The following is a 21,587-nucleotide window of genomic DNA, read 5'->3' as shown; positions in this document are numbered from 1 at the left end:
CAATGTCCCAAGGCCCATAGGATTGTTCAGGAAAAGCTCCTCAAGACAGAGCTTCAATGTCAGAGGGGGCTTTCTGAAACTCCCATCTTGGCTCTGCACAGCCACCATGGAGTTTTCCATGGTGGCTTCCTCTTCGTGATCAAAACTCATAGAACCTTGACCTCATAAAGGAGAAGAGGGAGTGGACAAAGATTCAAGGAATCTGAAGTCCTCCCAGCTCCTCCCCTGTCCCCAGGAAACATTTAGAATTGCTTAAAAGCACATCTGAATGTTTCCCTCCCATTGCCAGCAATGGGAGGAGGGAATGATTGTTCTTCTGTCTATGGATAGAAGAAAAATACAGGAAGCTCCATCTCTCACCACACTTCCACCCTGTTTGAAAGATCTGACAGGGCATAGGAAGGAATGGAGCACTCTGATTTTGGAATGCTCTGACAAAAACATAGGATTGCTGTCTAAGCCGCCCACTGTGGGATACTATAGGTTAATTAGGAGTTGCTGGAATTTAACTTATTTTTTAAATATATATATAATGTATTAACCTGCTTTTCAGCCCCAAAGGGTTCCCAGAATAATGTATATAACATCAAATTTTGGCAATAGTGGAATCCTCAAGTACAATAATCTGGAAAGTAAAGGTATTTTATGTAAGACTTTCTTTTGAAAAGTTATTGACACCTCTAACCTGTGTTCCATTGTATGTTTATATCAGCGGTATGCAGAATGCCACAGGAGAACGTGGAATCGTTATTACCCGTTCAACTTATCCATCCAGTGGACGATGGGCAGGACATTGGCTTGGTGATAACTATGCAAGATGGGATCAACTTGAGAAATCCATTATTGGTAAGAAGAAAAATGTTCAGTTTAAAGAAAGATTTTCAGTTTAAGTACATGTTATTTGCCAGGAAAATGTCAGATTGACAACATTGCTGTTTCAGTGATATGTCGTTCAGTTGTTAAGTCGTGTCCAATGCTTCGTGACCCCATGGACCATAGCACGCCAGGCCTTCCTGTCCTCTGCTCTCTCCTGGAGTGTGCTCAAGTTCATTTCAGTGATATACTGGCATCTTATATATGAAAGATATGTAAGACGCCAATATATCAGACACTGGATTATTGGCATTTGCCTACCTGAATGTAGCTAAGGTTTTGACCCAGTCCCCTCCAGAGTCTGGACTTGATCCCAATGGGTTGTGTTTGCCCCCTGGTAGAGTGCCCAATGCAAGCCCTCCCTTCTATCTCGGGGACAGGGATGCATCTACAGCAACCTTGATGGATAGCTGTCCAGGTTGTTAGGTAGCTTCTGCTAATTTTTATCTGAAATCTGCTTCCCTGCAATTTCCACTCATCAGTTCTAATCTAGACCTGCCTCTTCTAGCAACAATGAAAAAATCTGCTCCATCTTCCTTGATACCTATGATCTGGTTGCAAGAGCAGACAGATTATTCAATTCGCCCAAGTTAAGCCTCAAAGCAGGGTAGGTTGGCAACGTGTCAAGTGGCAAGGAGAATGTTACAACACAGATACAAATGCAGATGTGTGGCAAAGGTGTGACACAAGATGTGGTAAAATGGCCAGCTGTACAACCACTTCATTTCCTTTTAGGTGTGATCAAGTGGATTATTCTATCCAGTCATCATTATTTCATCATTCTAAAAGGCAATTCTGAGTTAGCTGATTTCTCATGAACATTTCATTGGAAATATACATTGTTTTTATAAAACAATGAAAAATAGAGCTTATGCACATTTAAAATGTGATGCAGAGTAATTATATTATTTAATATAGTATTCTGGATGCCTTTAAAGAGAATTTACTCTAGAAAGTGCTGTTCTATTTTATTTTGACAGGTATCATGGAGTTCAGCCTCTTTGGGATCTCCTATGTAAGTTCTGCTATTGGATTAACTTTGCATCTGAAATTCTTTGAAACACTTTCTAGTAATCTATTGTGACGTGATGGAACATTCTAACCTTTCCTCTTTTCATAATTTTAGTGTGGTGCTGACATTTGTGGTTTCTTCAATGACACAACCTATGAAATGTGTGCCCGGTGGATGGAGCTTGGAGCATTTTACACCTTCTCTAGAAATCATAATGCGATGGGAACTAGAGTGCGTCAACATTAATTGGCAATGTATTGCATGCAGTAGTATAGTGACTCTAATACTGCTTTGTAATCTCCTAAGAATGTATGGAAAGTTGCTTCTCTTTTGATCCCTTAATCCAATTTTCATTAGATAAAGGAGCAGATCATTTCCTTTGCCCCAAACAGTATAGTGTGGGTGGCTCTGTGGCCGGTTTATCTATTAACTTACAGAGGGATTTTTAACCCTGCCATAATGAGTGGGGACACTGAGTGAAGAAAGAGACTACACTCCTTAGCCTTCAATAATAATAAACAACACCAGAGTGTTTTTCACTCATTTTGCCAGTCTAACCCCAACACTGAATATCCCCTCATTTGGTTGGCTGTGCTCCTAACTTTGACTTGTTGGTTTTGCCTTCTTTTCTAATATGTGGTTTGATTCGGAAGGAGGCATTTGCTCTACAGCCAGAAACCTTTCTGTGTGCAACTTTTGTTAGCATGTGACACATATTGTGGGTGAGCTATGAGAGAGTGGTAAGTAGGGATGTACGAATCACTTACCTGGTTCCGGTCAGGGCATCCACTGGGGGTGTGAGGCGCTCTGTCCCTCCCCCCAGAAGCCTTGATGGGGGGGAGGTGATCCAGTCCTCCCCCCCGGAATCCTGCCCAGCCGGCTCTACGCCGCGGCAGCTCCGCGGAGCAGCCGGCCAGGGCCGTCCGCAGCCGGACTGCTGGCTGTGGACGGGCTGCTGCAGACACAAATGGCGGCTGCTGTAGCAGCCGCCATTTGCATCCTTCCAGGCTGCCGTGATAGGCTACATAAGTATTTATGTAGCCTATCATGGCATGCCCCCCCCCCAAAAAAAACAACGGCATACGCAAATGGCGGCGGCTACGATGGCCACCATTTGCGTTCCCTATTTTTCGCCATTCTAGACTACATAAATATTTACGTAGGGAATTAGGGTGAAAAAAAGGAACCGCAAATAGCGTAGTGGGCGCTATTTGCGTTCCTTTTTTTTTCGTCGTAAAAGCCTACGTAAATATTTATGTAGGATAAAACGGCAAAAAAAAAGAATGCAAATAGCGCCCACTACGCTATTTGCAGTTCCTTTTTTTCACCCTAATTCCCTACGTAAATATTTATGTAGTCTAGAATGGCGAAAAATAGGGAACGCAAATGGCGGCCGCCGTAGCCGCTGCCATTTGCGTACGCTGGTTTTTTTTGGGGGGGGTTAGCCGTGATAGGCTACGTAAATTCTTATGTAGCCTATCACAGCTTGAAGGACAGCAATGGCGGCCGCAGCAACCCGGCTGTGGCCGGCCAGGAGACCAGCCACCGCCACCGGAGCTGCCGCAGCCACCCCAGGTAAGTTCCATCCCGGGGGATTCCGTGGGGGGGGGGCAGGAGGCTGTTCCGCCATGGATTCCGGGGGGGGCGGATTCTAAAGAACCCGGCCTCACTGGAATCCGTGGCGGAATTCTCTGCCATCCCTACTGGTAAGTGGAAAGCTCTGTAGCAGAAGATTGGGTACATGATCTGGCCCAGCTCTTTTCACTGATGGTGTGAGCAGCCAATGGGCCAAGTTTGTGTAGATAGAAACTCAGTTTTGTTTCCATCCTTTTCCTTCCATCAACTACTCTGATGGCAAATACTGCTACCTAGATATATCTCCCTTTTTTATAACTTTCAGATCGCAACTCAGCACAGAATGTTCTCTCTCTCTCTCTCTGTATACATACACACACACACACACACACACGAAACACACAGATCTCCCTAGTGTGTTACTCACATATCATTTTCAGAAATGGGTCACTGGCTGATGATATCTGAGTCAGATGAAGGAACAATTATTCTGAGTCAGGGATGGGTGCATCTGAAAGCATCTTTAAAGGCTCACTTGCAGCAAGTTTGATATAGTAGCGTTGCTTCAGAGGCTAGAAGTTAGAAATAACATCAGGATTAATTTATTCCCAGAGGATGTTCCATTCAATACTCCATTTACCTTGTATTCTGCTCCAGTCCAGAGACCACTGGTATTGACAGGAGGATTTTGAGAGCCTTCAGCTGACTATAGGGCAGCCTCCCAGATTTCTTAGACTTTTTTCCAGTCTGCAGCCAGCTCCATACTAAATCTACAAAACACAGTCTGTTTGTTGCTGCCTTTTTATTTTACTCCTCATATAATAGCCTGTTCTGTATTCTCTTAAAAGTAGTGATGTGATTTTTTTTTCTCTTTCTCTCAGCAAGTGTGCAAATTAGGGATGCTTAAGAACTTTGTTTCAGTTTGTTGTTGACACCTCCTGGGCCCAAACACAGACAAAGTCTGTACATTTCTGAGCTTGTGTGATGCAATTCATGGAACAACAAAAATGTGCTTGAAAAATGCATATAAAAATGTGTACTTTTGAAAAATGCATATAAACATCCTTTATAAAATGGGAGGAAAGTGGATACGTTTTAGAATGTGCTGTATTTGGGAAAATGTGCACATCATATGCATGAAGTTTTAGGAACTTCCTCCTCCCCGCACCCCTAAAACAAAGTTTGCAATATGATATGGACACAAATCGGAACAAGCTTCTAGGGGGAATTCAGAGAAACTTGATGAAGTTGAGTTTTGCTCAGTGGAGGCTGGGGGACCGATCTTGAGTGCTGTAAATTCATTCTGGGTTTTAGTCAGAACCAGCCAGAACTCTGAATGAGCTATCCAAGGTTCTGAACCTATTTGAGGGAACTTTTTTTAGAGTTCTGGCTGGTTCTGACTAAAACTCAAAATGGATTTACAGCCCCACTGAAATCAGAGCCACCAGCCTCCCCAGGTTTTGCTCATTTACACATCTCTAGTGCAAATCTCGCCCACATTTTCTTTTAGAGTGAGCAGAGTCAGGGCAAGATATTCTGTAGTTTGAATGAACTTCGTATCTTTTTTGCAGAGGCAAGATCCTGTATCCTTTGACGCAACATTTGTAAATATGTCAAGGAATGTGCTCACAATACGATACAGATTGCTACCCTATCTCTACACATTAATGCATAATGCCCATGCAGATGGCAACACTGTTGGACGTCCTTTGCTGCACGAGTAAGTATTAAATGCCAGCATCCTGTGGGGAATACGGTGGGGTTATTTTAGCACTGTTCTTACTTTCAACCCATTACTACAAATCCCTAAAGTCAAACCCATCACCCTCTTCCATTCCCTCAAATGTACTTGGAAGCAGCAATAGAGCAATGGTTGTGATCCAGCAGTGGAGTCCACTGGGAGATCTTCCTGGAGAAATCTTTGCAAGACCTCCCTCCCTCCCTCCCTCCCTCCCTCCCTCCCTCCCTCCCTCCCTCCCTCCCTCTCTGACTGCCTGGATTGATTCTGAGCACAGGGAGATAGTTAGCAGCTCAGATTCAGAAGAGGAGCAGCCAGAACTGGGGGATGCAGTTTCCCAAGCCAGTTCAGATATGGGTAGGCATGCTCCTCAGGTTACTAACTACCAGATGGCTGGGCCTGAAGCCCCCCCCCATGCCCCCCTCTGTGAGAAGCGAGGAGGAGAGTGGGGGCTGTGACCTAAGAGATGCTAGACTAAGGCACAGAGCTAAGAGGGAAACATCAGGGCTGGAGCTCAGACGGTCGACCCGGTTAGCGATGCATGAGAGGCGATGTAGGGATGCATCACTGGAAGGGTGGGACATCCCTCCCTAGGTTAGTCTAGCCAGCAAGCCTCACTTCAAACTGTAGGCAACCCACTCTGTGGAACTCCCTCCCTAGGGAACTCCGTCATGCCCCCTCTTTAATGAGCTTCCGTCGTGCATTAAAAACATTGTTGTTCAGGCAGGCATTTGGGGTGGGTTAGGGTATTTTAGAAAATGTTTTTATTGTAGAATTTTATTGTTTTAAACTGTTTTTATTGTATGTTGTACATTGCCCAGAGTGGCTGGGTGACCAGCCAGATGGGCGATTAATAAATTTAATAATAAATAATAATAAATAAATGTTCCCATTTGAATCCCCTGGAGGCATTCCTTTGTAGCCTGAGAGTCTTCAAGGATTTGCATCTGTAATGAACCTGTTAATAATGAATTAACAGAGCAACGCATGAGACTGAAGCCTCTCTATTGTGTGTATGAGAGTGTATAAGGAAAGAGGGGGACCAAGAGAAACATGACACTGACGTAGCTGTCGCCATTTGTGTCCCTGTGGAGGCTGTGATAGGCTACGTAAGTATTTACATAGCCTATCACGGCAAGCTAAAAAAAACAAACAGCATACGCAAATGGCGGCAGCTATGGCAGCCGCCATTTGCGTTCCCTTTTTTTCACTGTTTTAGCCTACGTAAATATTTACGAATGTTATTATGGTGAAAAAAAAAGGGGGAATGCAAATAGCGTAGTGGGCGCTATTTGTGTTCCCTTTTTTTTCGCCATAATAGCTTACATAAATATTTACGTTGGCTAAAACAGCGAAAAAAAGGGAACGCAAATGGCATCCGCCGTAGCCGCCGCCATTTGTGTATGCTGTTTGTTTCTTTTTTTGCCTGTAGGCTGCCCAGCAGCTGGATGTCCGGCTGCGGGTGGCCACGGCCAGCGGCTCTGTGGAATCTCCGCAGAGCAGAGCCGACCGGGTTAGGATTTCGGGGGGAGGTGCGGAGCGCCTCCCCCCCACCGCAAATCACCCCGTCGACTCCCCAACTTTTGTACATCCCTAGTTGTAGGTAGATGATCTTTTGTGCGTGTGTGTGCCCGTGCATTCCTAGGAGTTGTTCCTTCAATTTATTCAATTTTGATCACCATTAGTCTTTCCTCAGAATTTAAATTGAAAGTAAACAGATTGGTTGTACTGGGGGCATTCCCTTCCCTCGTTCCTTGATCGTCCATCCCCATTGGGACAGTGCCTTTTACAGCACCTCTTCCAGCCACTTTCTGCTATAACTTTGTACCTCCAACTCATTTGTTATTTGTATTTGATTGGATTCATCTCTCCTTTCCATATTTTTTCAAACTAACATAGCCTTTCCTTGCAAATTGCCGCCATGCTCCTCCTCCCCCACCATTCCTGTGTTTGTTTGTTTATCTCGATTTTGGACTATGGAAAAGGCTGCGTTTCTTATGTAATGTCGAGCCTTACTTCTGATTTCTCCATTCTCTTTTCTTGTCATTTTTGTCAGTCAGTGTCTCTGTTAGATTTTTACAAACCCACTCTTATTTAGAATTTGAAAAACAAACATTGACTTCTGGGCATGTTCCTCCCCCCACCCCTTTAAGTCATATCCAAGCATTCAATTTTATTTTCTTTCTTTCTAAATCCTTAAAGAAAGACATATTATAGCAGCCTATGTGTGGAGTGTAATGTCCCCCCACCCCCATGCTGAAGTGAACCGTCTGTGTCTTCTCTGTGTTGATCCTCCCAAAACAGAAATTAAAGAAGGGTTTTCTTTTTCTTTTTTAAAAAAGGGTTTGATTTGGCTGTTATCTAATAGCCTGCGCTATCTCCCTGTATTTCTAGATGTTATCCTGCCTTCTGTAAAAGAACATGAAATATAAAACCATACATTAAAGACAACTGTCATTTGCTTAGGTAGTTCTGCTTTTCTTTAGCTCTTGTGTGTCTGTGTCAGTGTCTGTGTGCGTGCTAGGATGTAGTTCCACCAACCAAATTTCGAGGCAGTGTTGAAGAAGCACAAGGCACGTAGTATTTATATTAATTACCTTCTTATTCCGGTAACAGTCCACTGCGTGGCAAAGCAAGTCAGGGCAATATAAGGCGTCTTTGGGGAGTTGGCAGGGGCAGAGGTGGGGAGAAGTTACAGCTTTTTGCCTTGGGAGTTTTCCTGGAAAAATCAAAATTCACCAGCGTCTTGCACACAAGCCAGCGGTCCAAAGTGCCTGGAATTTGGCAAGTGACCTCAAGGGGGGGCTGGCAGGTGCCCAGGTGTCACGCACATGCGGTGAGACAGGGAGAAGTTACGGCTCTTTGCTTTCTGAGTTTCCTTGGAAAACCTCAGATTTCACCACCACCTTGCACACAAGCCAGTGGGTCAAAGTGCCAGAACACTGGTGGGTGGGATGCCCTCAAGGAGTGCTGGGAGGGGCCCAGGTTTCACACACATCTGTGGACACAGGGAGAAGTTACAGCTTTTTGCTTTGGGAGTTTTCCTGGAAAAAGTCAAATTTCAGCTGCACCTTGCACACAAGCTGGCAGGCCAAACTGCCTGGGCTTTGGGGGGTGCAATGCCCTGGAGGGGGCCTGGGAGAGGCCAAGGTGTCACATGTGTTTGTAGAAACATGGAAGTTACAGCTCTTTGCTTTGATAGTTTCTGTGGAAAACATCAGATTTCAACTCCACCTAGCTCAAAAACCAGTGGGCCAAACTATCTAAATTTTGCCTGTTGCCTCCTCTCCAGGGGCATGGAGAGGTCCCCAAATTTCATGCCTGTATCCTAAAAATGGAAAAAGTTATGACTGTTTGTGTTTTCCCATGCAAGTCAATGGGAAAATGCCCAAAACATGTGATCCAGATTTCCGAACCTCGCTTTGGATTTGGATCCAAGTTGGATCGGAAGGGGTCCGAATTGGTCCGAGGCAGATCAGGGTTGCTTTGGATGATCCGAAGCGGCATCTGAAGCAGATCGGGGGGTCCATGCACAGCCCTAATAGGTTCTAACTGGTCCTTCCGAACTATTTGGAATGTGACCCTCCTCATGGAGGGCTTGAGACAGGACAGGAGAGAAGGTTCCCTTAGGGAACTAGGGAGGTGACTGATTCTGTCAGCCAGGCATTTTGTGAATCCCTTTCGAATCCCCCCACCCTGGCAATGCAGTTTATGAAGTGGCTAGCAAGGCACTAGCATTCAACAGGGAGGTTGGACACTTTTTCTCCCCCCCTCCTACAGTCAACTTTTCAAAATCTATCCAGTTGGCACAAGCATCAGTAGGTAGAATGAAGCAAAGCTCATACAGGTAATGAATAAAGGCTTGCTTTTGATTCTTCAACTAAACAGCTGGACAGTAGCGTCTGGCAGCACAGCTTTCTGTTTCTGGGAGAAAAGTGAGCAGTGGCTTCACATTCACCTTGTAGATATATGCAAACTACTCCTCCCCCCCACCGGTGTGTGTGTCCAATATAAAGTAAAGGAGCTCATTTTCTGTCCCCTACCCGTGAGCAAAGTTTATTCCTATTTCTCTATAATTAGAATGCTGAGGTTGAAATGCCATCTATAGGAGGTTGCAACATCCACCTAGTGCACTTGATACACATTAGTGAAATGAATGGGTTTGACCTGACTAGACCAGACTGAGAACTGGAATAATGACTCAATTCTCTATTTTTGAAATTACGGTGATTCATCCCCCAGGACTTGTTTACACAAATCTATTAAATAATTTGGGGCATATAAATATTTCAGTCAAAATATTTTAAATTAAAAAGTGAGTTATGCTTTAGAGTAGGAGATGGTTCATAATGTACTGAGGTTGTTGTTACTCTGAAATATTAAATAATCCTTGTTTGCCATATTTCTCAGGTTTGTGAATGACAGGGCAACATGGGATATCTACAAACAATTTTTATGGGGTGCAGCCCTGATGATCAGCCCTGTACTTGAACAAGTAAGCAGTTAATAACACCAGCACTTAGAAACTGAATATATTAATATATTAATAAAATGTATCCATCATATTTCCTGTTTGTCTTCATCTTACATTTATGTCATTAAATGCAGGGGGCCGTGACAGTAAAGGCTTATGTACCTGATGCACGGTGGTATGATTATCATACGGTAAGCTGTTGCAGAACCCAGAGTCAGAGAGACCACGGAGTGAAGGAAAAAGAGATTCTTTATTTAACGCGCGGGCTTAAGGCTGGAATCATTTCCAAAGAGCCAGAAGCCCCGATTTACATTAGCACATTGTTTTTATAGACATTGTGACACATATGAAATGGCTCCTCCTCTCTCTCCCGCGTGGGGTTGCAGTCCTCAACATTTCTTCTCTTAGCACCATTGTTTATAATACAAGAACTGGGTTATAGGGTAGCCATGATAAGGAGAGAACAGAAGAGAACAGCAGAGAACAAGATATACAATTGTATGACCTTTGATAAGATAAGGAATTCCTGTGTCTCATCAGCTTACCAGAGTATATTCAAGGGAGAAAGAGCTCAGCAAGAACATGAAGCATGAGACTGCATGAGGCTACTTAGTCTGACCCCCGATATGGCTGCTACAAAGCAACTATAAGACATCTTTTGAAGAGTAACTTCAAGTCAAAAGACCTGCTTACAGGTTGGATTCAAGGGGTAACAGAGGAATCCAGTTGAGGGGTAGAGTTCTACCAGCTTTCCTTGGCTTCACTCCCTGGACTTTGGTTCACCTTCTGCTAGCTGACCCAACTCAGTCAGTCTGCACTGAGTCGGGCCACCTAGTGGATTTTTGGTGTGTTTCAATTCGTGCATATCGGGATCACAGTTTGCGCAAATTTGCATAATTTGTGCAAATTGTGGCCATAATTTGTGTGAATCTCTATTTGTGCAAATTGGAGCATACACACACACACACACACACACAAGTCCCTGGAATTCAGGGGAAACTTGTGGCCCAGTTCATAAATGCAAGCCACAGAATTCTGGTGAGCACAAAAAGGGACGGATTTCTCAGCAATGGACATCCCTATTCAAGCTTCAATGCCCTATCCAATCAGACTATCTTTTCCAAGCCTAGGATATTTTCCTACAAGTCAATTCAAGGGCACATAAGGACCACAATTCTGTAAAGGTTAAGTACTTTTAGAGGTATAATTACATATTCTGGCTCTAAGCTATGTTTTCAACACTCACTCATTGCTTCTCCTTTCTAAAACAGGGCCAGGAGGGCTTAATTTCCAGTAGATTAGTCGTGTGTGGAGGAGAGGGCTGGGAGAATCAGCAAGACTTGAGCTCATTGAGGGTCTCTGAGTTCCGCCTTGAAGCTTGGTCCACCTTGTTCCTGTTCCCCAATGCAAACGTTTGTTGTTGTGGTTTGAACAGGAAAAGTATGCACTTGGGTGCAGATTTTTAAAAATGTGCACCCAAATGCTTACTTTCCCCTCCTTAATTAAAGCATGAAGGTGCTTCTTTTTTTCATTTTCAAAATGAATTTTTATGCATTTTTACACATTTTTAAAGTGCCCATTTTTCTATCGAAAGCATGTTGTGAATGCGATCAAAAGCTCAGGAGCATGCTGAAAAAATGTGCTTGCATTCGGGGTTGCGAACAGGACAAGTTCTGATTAAAAAATGAATCAAACTGAACTTCTCCCACATCACTAGCGGAGGAAAGCATTTATTCCTTCTTTTGCCTGCCGACCACTAGATTGGGAACACCATTCACTGGGAGGGGAGGATTAAACCTCTTCCCCACTGTTGCTCTCCTGAAATTCCTCCCCTGCTGTTTGAGGCAAGGGGTAGAAAAAAAGCAAAAAAAAGCCTTCCACTGGAATCATTTTTAACCTCCCATGAGGAATGGGGGCGGGGATTTCAGGGAAAAAAAACAGTGCGAAGGAAGGTTTAACCCCCCCCCCCCAATGTGTAGTGATCAAGTCAGGGCCACACACACTCTAGAGTTAAAAACAGAGATTATCCTCAGCCACATGCTACACAATTAACAAAACATGTAGTTTGACTTTCAACAGGGATCCCAGACCCATGTTTCTATTGCAAAGCCAGGTCACAACCCAGGGTACAGGAAAATTACTTCTGGAGAGGAGCGAGTTAAGTGGGGGAAAGTGAGTTTTTTCCACCATCTTCCTGCCTGCCACTTCTCTGCCAGAAATCACCCTCCCCACCCAGCCCTGCTTTGCGAAGGAGGAACAGAGGCTGGACTTTGAAGATATTCATTAAGGAGAAACATGTCCTATGGAACCACTGTTTTAAATGGGAGGGACTTAAGTATATATTAATTCTCCTACAGAAATCAATGGGACTTTGAAGTATTTAACATTGGCTGGATTGTAGATATTTTGCCTGATTAAATAAGCAGTACGTACAATCGTTCTTGCTTACAATACAGTGAAATGCTGGCCATGTACATTCTGGTGTCTTGTAAACTAAAGACTTTTGTCTGTACTAATTCTTGACGTAAATTGTTTGCACACATATATTGCACACATATATTCCATGCTTATATTGCAGTTTCTAGGGGAAATATAGGGCAGGTCTTATCTGTCTATAAAATGTGTGGGGAAGGAGAAATCCTGGGAGATGCAGGTTCTACAGCTGCTGCAACACTACGCAGCACTGGACATAAAGTTCTGCTAATATTTTTCTAGGGAAAAGACATAAAAGTGCGAAAACAGTTCCAGGACTTCCAAGCACCTTTGGGGCATATAAATCTACATGTCCGGGGTGGTTACATCCTTCCCTGGCAGGTGCCTGATATCACTACCAATGCCAGGTAAGTAACATTTCTCATAGAATGAACTTGTTTTTTATGGAGACTTACCTCAACTTAAGCCCTGCATACTCCTGCATGTACAGTGGAGGGCGGCAGATCCCTTTTTGCACATAGATGTGTCCTCCTCCCATTACATTTTATTTATTTGTTATATTTGCATACTGCAATTTTCGTACGTTAGATTTGCATACATGAGGCAATATCCAACAGTGTTGTTCCGCAAATCCAAATAGTGCTAGCAGAGTTCTGATGAACTTTTCCATTGTGCAAGCACTTGTGCATTACACTTGCACCACTGGTTGCACAACCAGATGCACAACTAGGGATGGGGGAGAATTTCTCCCCGAAACTTCGGGGGGCCGAGTGCCAACACATTCGGCCCCCTGAAATTGGCGGTGAAATTCTCTGCCCCCCCGCCCCCCCCCAGGATGGGACTTACCTTTCACGAATGTCCCTCCCGGCGGCAGGTCCCGGCGGCGGTTCGTCGGGTCTTTGTCAGGGGCAGGGGCGACAGCCGGTCTTTCGACCGGCTGCCGCGGCCACCATTACAAGGAAAGTAAAAAAAACCACAAAACCCCGTGATAGGCTACGTAACGATTAATGTAGCCTATCACGGCTAGATCTCCAAAGTCAGCCGTGATAGGCTATGTTAATCGTCACGTAGCCTATCACGGGTGACTTTTAAAAAAAAAAAAAGCGTGTACGCAAATGGCGGCCCCCATAGGGAGCTGCCATTTGCGTTCCTTTACGTAGACTACGGCGAAAATAAGGGAACGCTATTTGTGTAGCCTATCACGGGGGTGGGTTTTTTTTGTTTTTTTTTCCATGGCCGGGTAGACGGGGCGCTTCTACCCAGCCTGAATTTCGCCGGCGAGGGATGGGGCACCTCCTGCCCGGCCTGAATTTCGGCCAGGCGAGGCAGGGCGCCTCCCCCCCTCGCATGAACGTCTGGGGGAGAAGCGAAGCACCTCCCCCCCCACCGCGAAGCAAGCTTCGAGGACAGGTAAGGGACTTTCGACCATCGCTATGCACAACTAGTTGCTTGTGCAACTGTAACCTTAGTTGAATTTTTCTGCTTGCACACAGTTGGGAACTTAGTTTCTGCTAGCGCAACATCATTTGCACCAGCAGAATGACATAGTTGGATACTGCCCATGGGGGTCTGACGTGGGCTGTCTTTCAGCTTTTGGCCAAACCTAACTATCAAAGTTAGAACAACATTGCAGACATTTCTCTAGGCCATTACATGTTACTGGATCACAGCCCTGATACTGTAGGTAGGGCAGCTTTACCCCTTTGCCCCCCCCACTGTGGTCCTTATCTGGATTGGGACCCCCATGCCTGTAATTTTCCTTGCCAAAAATGTGTGTTTCCATTTTATTTAAAAGGGCTTCATTTTTTTTTTTAATGTGGAGGTGTTGCAATTCAACAAGCAACACATCTATATTCAGTATATTTCCAAATTATTAAAACAATTTGTTTGAGTAATACCATTTTATTTCATTTTTTAAGAGAGTAATCCTATGGCCCCTAGACAGTGTCTGGGGAGCCACAGGAAGCTGCATATCACATCTTCCACACCCATAGACAGAGCTATAAGCACAGAGGAGGAGATCCGATCCTGGATCTTCCTTCCCTCACCCCCCACCACTCCCAGTTGCCATAGAAAACTTGTCATACAAGGTCGCAACGGAAACCTCATAAGAGAAATCAGAGAGGAAGAAAAGTGGGTGTGCTGGTGGGCAGGGAGAGGAGGGGAGAGGCCAAGATACACAATATCCTATGGGCTGTCCAGTTCCCTCTCCAGCCACTGAAAGGTAAGTCAGCTGGATGGACTCAGAGGCCTGTCTAGCTGCGTTTTGCATTTTGAAACAGGGTAATGGATGCAAAATCACCTCCATCCTCATTTCATCACCTATCCTATGCCAGTAGGGCATAGGATAGGTCAAGGCCTCCAAACTCAGAGCCCTCTGTCTATTGGGAGCACAACCAATAGGACTGTGCCCTAAGATACAGCATTTTATTTAGTACTAGCTACAATAATAGTGTTAGGGAGCAATCCTATGTAGGCATGGCGGAGAATTCTGCCATGGATCTCGGTGAGGCCGAATGCCAGTGCATTTGGCCCCCCAAAATCCATGGCAGAATGAAGCCCCCCTGATCCCCCACCCCGCAAAATGGGCCCAGAATGGAGCACCTACCTGCTGCTGTCCGCACTGCATAGCGAATGCTGTCCGCATCCGCCATTTGCTTTGTCCATATAGCCGTGATAGGCTACGTAAGTATTTACGTAGCCTATCACGGCAAAACTAAGGGAATGCAAATGGTGGCGGCTACAGCTGCCGCCATTTGTGTTCCTTTTTTTTTCTGCTGTGATAGGCTATGTAAATATTTATGTAGCCTATCACGGCAAAACAGAGGGGCACAAATGGCGTAGTGGCTATCACGGCGGAAAAAAAAGGGAACACAAATGGCGGCCACCATAGCCCCCGCCATTTGCGTTCGCTGGTGGTTGTTTTTTTTGGTGATAGGCTATGTAAATATTTACGTAGCCTATCACGGGCTGGCATAGGGACGCAAATGGTGTCCCCTACACAGGACACCATTTGCGTCCGCACCAGCCCAGCAGCGGCTGGAGGCCCTGCTGCGAGTTGGCCCGGCTGGTGGCTCCATGGCCTGGCCACAGAGCGGAGCCAGCCAGGCAGGATTCTGAGGGGGAGGAACGGATCACCTCCCCCCCGTCAAGGATTCCGGGGGAGGAACAGATCGCCTCCCCCCACCTGCGGAACCCGGCATAGCCAGGTAAGTGGGGTTTCATTCACCCCTAATCCTATGGCTGCTGGTCAGCAGCTAGACGGCCATTGGATATGTGGTTTTCCAGGAACCGACCCTGGGGCCCATGCTGTGAGGTTGGTTCCCGGAGAATCAACCTTCCCTCCCTTCTGTGCTGCCTGCGAGGCAGCCTGGAATGGCCCCGAGCGCCACGCTTGGAAGAGGAGCATGGAGCGGCCAAAATGGGGCATTCCAGGAGGCGTTCCAGGGCAGGGAAGGTGGAAATGCCGGTATGACACATCCTATCTGTCATCCGGCAGCCTCCTCCCCCACTCCCCCTTCCTGCTGTTAGACAGCCGACATTGGCTGGCTTTCCCCAAATTTTGGCCCCCCAAAATCCATGGCGGAACGAAGCCCACCTGCTCCCCCACCCCGCAAAATGGGCCCAGAATGGAGCACCTACCTGCTGCTGTCCGCGCTGCATAGCGAATGGTGTCCGCATCCGCCATTCGCTTTGTCCATATAGCTGTGATAGGCTACGTAAGTATTTACGTAGCCTATCACGGCAAAACTAAGGGAATGCAAATGGTGGCGGCTACAGCGGCCGCCATTTGTGTTCCCTTTTTTTTCTGTTGTGACAGGCTATGTAAATATTTATGTAGCCTATCACGACAAAACAGAGGGGTGCAAATGGCGTAGTGGCTGCCATTTGCGCCCCTCTGTTTTGCCTTGAGAGGCTATGTAAATATTTACATAGCCTATCACGGCGGAAAAAAAAGGGAACACAAATGGCGGCCACCATAGCCCCCGCCATTTGCATTCGCTGGTGGTTGTTTTTTTTGGTGATAGGCTATGTAAATATTTACGTAGCCTATCACGGGCTTGCATAGGGATGCAAATGGCGTCCCCTACACAGGACACCATTTGCGTCCGCACCAGCCCAGCAGCGGCTGGAGGCCCTGCTGTGAGTTGGCCCGGCTGGTGGCTCCATGGCCTGGCCACAGAGCGGAGCCAGCCAGGCAGGATTCTGAGGGGGAGGAACGGATCACCTCCCCCCCGTCAAGGATTCCGAGGGAGGAACAGATCGCCTCCCCCCACCTGCGGCACCCGGCATAGCCAGGTAAGCGGGGTTTCATTCACCCCTAATCCTATGGCTGCTGGTCAGCAGCTAGACGGCCATTGGATATGTGGTTTTCCAGGAACCGACCCTGGGGCCCATGCTGTGAGGTTGGTTCCCGGAGAATCAACCTTCCCTCCCTTCTGTGCTGCCTGCGAGGCAGCCTGGAATGGCCCGAGCTCCACGCTTGGAAGAGGAGCATGGAGCAGCCAAAATGGGGCATTCCAGGAGGCGTTCCAGGGCAGGGAAGGTGGAAATGCTGGTATGACACATCCTATCTGTCATCCGGCAGCCTCCTCCCCCACTCCCCCTTCCCGCTGTTAGACAGCCGAAATTGTCTGTCTTGCCCCAAATGCAGGGCAGGAGAAGTGCGGAAGGGACAATCCCCTCTGTGCTTCTCCTGCCCTGCATTGGATAGGCGGTCACCTTCGAATTCAGAGGTGGCCGCCTATCCCCATAGAATTGTGCCCTTAAATGGTTTATTTCTAGGTGTAATCATCAATTTGGTTTTTGTTGTTGTTTCTGTAATGGTCATCTGGTGTATTGCAGTACTGTTGATTTGTATTTTGTATTGAAGAATAAACTCAGTTATTTAGGTTTTTTTAACAAGGAAGGTTGGGATTATGTCTGCCCCTCACCCCTCGCCATAAATCCAAGCTTTGTAATGTAGGTCTCAAAGACCTGGCCCGGGTCTTTCCAGTCCATATGTGAATTATCCATGAATTATCCATCAGCTCTACAGCTGAGCTGGTTCAAACAATTATTAAATGAGTAGGGTTCAGCCCTAACCTTAAAATCATATTTCAAGTGCCATGGAGGAAAGATCTTTGAGATGTTGATGTTTTCCTTTTGGTAAGGGAAAAAGTAGATTGAAGTTGGTAGGCATTTCCTAAGGAATATTTTCTAAAATTTATTTTTTCCCCTTCTAGCCGGCTAAATCCTATGGGACTCACTGTTGCTTTGGATGATAATGGGAATGCTCAAGGACAGCTTTACTGGGATGATGGAATTAGTATTGGTAAGTGTCTTGCTAGGCAGAAAAAAAGGCCAAGCTCTGGTTCCTAATGTATTACTTATTAAATTTGTAACCCATCCTTCCTCAATATATTTCAGGGTGATGTTATCCCATTTTATTCCTACAGGATAAAAAATTAGGTTAAAAGACAGTGAGCTGGTTCACTTGATAGCAGGGTGGTTAATAAGCCATGATGGCTTGTTAACCACCCTGCATGTGCCTGCTGGTTGCAGCTGGGTTACATAATTACTCTCACCACAGTGGCTTCTTAACCACTGTGTGCATGCCGACTGGATTTACATTATTACCCTCATTGGGTGCAGCTTGTTGTGACATCCAAACCTACTGAGAGTGGTTGCTTGGGGTGGTTAACAAACCAACCAAAACCCATGGCCTGTTTTAGGGTTACTGGGTGGTTCATTAACCAACCCAACCACCCAATCTCATCAGGTTTTGATGTCATAACAAGCCATGCCAGTGAGGGTAATTATGTAAATTCAATTGGCACACAGACTGTGGTTAACAAGCCACCATGGCTTACTAACCACCCTGCAGTTATGCAGACCACACCAGAGATTAGTCTCAGGTCACCCAGTGAGCTCTGTGGCTGATCAGGACTAAATCCAATCCAGATTAGGGATGGTGGAGAATTCCACCACGGACTCCAATGAGGCCAGATTCTAAGAAGAAGACTCACCTCCGCCACCTGGGGGAATCCGCATCAGCCGGATCCTACCTGCCACCGTCCGTCTGCTGCCATCTGCTGCCATCTGCTGCCATCTGCTGCTGCCTGCCTTCAGATGCAAATGGCGTCCGGCGTAGCGGACGCCACTTGCATCCCTGCCTTTTGCCATGATAGGCTACGTAAAGATTTACTTAGCCTATCACGGCAAAGAGCAGGGGTGCAAATAGCATCCGCTACGCCATTTGTGTCCCTGCCTTTTGCCGTGATAGGCTACGTAAGTCTTTATTTAGCCTATCATGGCAAAGAGCAGGGACACAAGTAACGTCTGCTATGCCATTTGCGTCCCTGCTCTTTGCCGTGATAGGCTACGTAAATCTTTACGTAGCTTATCACGGCAAAAGGCAGGGAAGCAAATGGCGTCTGCTATGCTGGACGCCATTTGCATGGCAGCGGCCGGAAGTCTGGCTGTGGACGGGCCCGGCCGGCAGCTCTGCAGACTCATTGTGGAGCAGAACTGGCCGGGGAGGATTCCAGGGGGAGGGATGAATCACCTCCCTCCCCCCCCTGCGGACCCCTTCAGTGGACTGGTAAGTGTGTTTCGTACACCCCTAATCCAGATCTGGCATTCTACTATCCAATCACACACATCCCTTTTGGTCTTGATGCCACCAAGGCCTTTCAGCACCATGGGTTTAGGGAATGAACCCCTCCTGTGTATTGATGACCTGAGTCAAAGTCAACATCCAGCAATAGCTCCAGGACCAAAGTTGGAGGCTTTCTATTTGAGCTGGGTATTCCATGGCTTCATTGAACAGAAGGGTGACCGAGGCAGCAGCTATCTCCAAAGTCAGGTCTGTACTGCCTGGAAGTGAGGGAAGGGGGTAGAAATGGGTGTGTGTGAAAAGGTGGACACATTTCCTTTGTCTTTCTTCTCCCGGTCTGGAACCTTTTGCTAGGAGAACTCACCTGTGCAATTTCGGCAAAAAAAAAAAAAAAAAGTTTAGCTTATTATTCTGGGAAGTAGTACTCTCTCTCTCTCCCCCCCCCCATATATATATATATATATATATATATATATATACACACACACACACACACACACACACATGTTTTTTCTTTTGCAGATGCATATGAAAATGGCAACTACTATTTTTCAACATTTGAAGTAGCTCAAGTATGTATATTAGCCTTTCCCTCCAAATAATTTAAGAGAAGATGAAAATTATGTATAGAAATGAATAACTTGCTTGAACTCACGTACATGTTTGAATTCCAGTTGTATACCCTTCATTATAAAAACCGTTTTGCACAGCATTTCTATGTAATTAAAGCATGAATGTAGATTACTCTTTGGCACATCTCTGCACTGAAATGTTTAGGCCTGGATTCAAAGAACCTCAGACTACTTCCCCACACGCAAGGGAGGAAGTGTGTGTTTCTGTAACAGAGACTCCCTTTTGCCTGGCAAATCTCTTTGGAAACTGAAGACAGTTTCCAACACAGGAGTATGACATGGGAGTTTCCAACAAAGGAATCTGCTGTTCAGTGGAAGTCGTGTCACACATTTTGCTAGACATGCCAAAAGTAGGATCTTTGGATCTCAGCCATTATTTTGAGGTGATATGAAGAGTTGGACACGACTGAATGACTGAACAAATGCAAGACTTGTCTGTAGCACCTGATTCGTTTCATACATGAATGCCATCATTTGATACACAGTCATTGGTTAGTGAACAGAAATCTCTGAACTTTGGGCCATTAACCCATCAGCAGATGGTTGGGATAGAAGTCAGAGAGACCTCATATAATCAAGTATATAATGCTTATTCCTGCATTTTTATTAAAGGCACACACTCTTTTTGTCCATTTTTCAGAATACATTGAACGTCTCTCTGGTCCACAACAACTATTTAACTGATGCAGTTGTTTTGAAAATTGGTTATCTGCACATCTGGGGAGTCACAGCCCCAGTTACAACTGTTACTGTTACTTATAATGGGAAAACTGAAACAACTATTTTTCAATATGATCCTGCAAACCAGGTAGGTCAAATACTAGAATTACTAGTGATGAAAACATTTTTTTTTCGTATGAGTTAAATTTCTAGTATTCAAAAATTCATATAGTACTCCTTTTCCTTTTCCCTGGTAAGATTTTGGTTTACTCAATATTAGAACACACAACATGCAATCTTATAATGCAAGACATTCAAATCTAAGTCTAACCTCAAAGTAATGCTAATATTAGGCACAAATGCACCGTTGTGCTTAAGAAGTATGTGAATCTTTCTGCATAGCCATGGACACATGGTTAGTGAATGTGAAAGCATGTACATGCTGGTGGCATGATGTTGATACCTATACAAAATATTAGAGTGATTAATCCCTTTTCATTTCTGTCCCTCCCTGCACCTTTCAAAAAGCTACTTGCATGAGGCCCACAAGTTATCCCCACTCCTGGTTTGGCATTGTAGCATATGACTAGGTAGATGTGAAGAGTCACTTGAGGAAAGTCATGAATTCCATATGAACACCAAAAAGCTGTCTGTGGAGATGCTATAGCTGTTGCTGTTTCAACAAACATTGTGTTTTGAACCTGAATAGGGCAAACAAATGAGGAGAAGGAGAGCTCCAACCCTGCCCCTCTCCTTCATTGTGTTTGTCACCCTCAATGCATGGAGGGTAATGGTCTGAAAATAAGAGCCTCCTGTATCCATGGAGGTTCTCCACATGATTGAGAATGCTGGAAAATTTGTGTTCTGGCTCAAGTGGAGTGCCTCCACAGATACACACAGTGTTTGAAATATTCATGTTCAGAACACCTGAATAGGGCTTCCATCAATTACAGATGTATGAGAAATTCAATTCAGTTTATTTTTTACTAGAATTTAGCCGATTTGCACCTCCCAGAACCAAACATGGACGCAAACACAATCTGGGGTTGAGGTCCCTACATTTCCAAGCTTGTTATATGATTCACGCAAACAAAAATTGCATTTGAAAAAAGAAATAAAATCCACACGGACACACTTTAAATAATGGGAGAAAAATGAACACGTTTAAAAAATGCCCACACTTATGCATACATTTGGAAAAAATGTGCATGAAAATGCACACTTTCATGCAGAAAGAAAAGAAAAAAAAGACAAAGCTCACAATTTGATATGGACACAAGTCATGATGAGCTTTGACACGGAAATTGTAGAACTTCAATGAGCTGATATTGCTGATTTGCACATCCCTCCTGTCAATTGTGTGGATGGCTGGAGGATTATCATGGATTAAAGCCAACTGTAGGAGTGTGTTGTTCACCTACAGTGTGAAATCATGCCCAGATTCCCAGATACCATTGTTTTCTGGAGCTTCTCAGCCTGGTATCTCACAGTAATAAGAGGACACTTAGGAAGGATACCATTGGGATTGGTGGTCCTATGATACCTTGAGTGAGGGCCAAATTGCATGTTCTTCAAATCACACATAGCTCTAG

At 45.3% G+C, this 21,587-nt stretch overlaps 1 protein-coding gene across 1 annotated transcript in view; it reads left to right on the top strand.

Annotated features, from left to right (window-relative positions):
- SI (sucrase-isomaltase) overlaps nt 1-21,587 on the top strand; it is a 257,605-nt gene that overhangs the window by 230,758 nt on the left and 5,260 nt on the right. Inside the window, exons 61-70 of the mRNA XM_084847439.1 lie at nt 713-846; nt 1,854-1,888; nt 2,000-2,116; nt 5,032-5,180; nt 9,609-9,693; nt 9,807-9,863; nt 12,388-12,512; nt 17,331-17,419; nt 19,226-19,275; nt 19,976-20,143. Of these exons, the coding sequence (XP_084703565.1) occupies nt 713-846; nt 1,854-1,888; nt 2,000-2,116; nt 5,032-5,180; nt 9,609-9,693; nt 9,807-9,863; nt 12,388-12,512; nt 17,331-17,419; nt 19,226-19,275; nt 19,976-20,143 (1,009 nt within the window). The remainder of the gene's footprint in view (nt 1-712; nt 847-1,853; nt 1,889-1,999; nt 2,117-5,031; nt 5,181-9,608; nt 9,694-9,806; nt 9,864-12,387; nt 12,513-17,330; nt 17,420-19,225; nt 19,276-19,975; nt 20,144-21,587) is intronic.

The sequence above is a fragment of the Heloderma suspectum genome, chromosome 3 (genome assembly GCF_057233095.1).
Source record: "Heloderma suspectum isolate Gila_16-S chromosome 3, 16-S_ref, whole genome shotgun sequence".
NCBI lineage: Eukaryota > Metazoa > Chordata > Lepidosauria > Squamata > Helodermatidae > Heloderma > Heloderma suspectum.
Note: the sequence above shows the minus strand (reverse complement) of the source record. Positions and strands in the feature narration are given on the sequence as shown.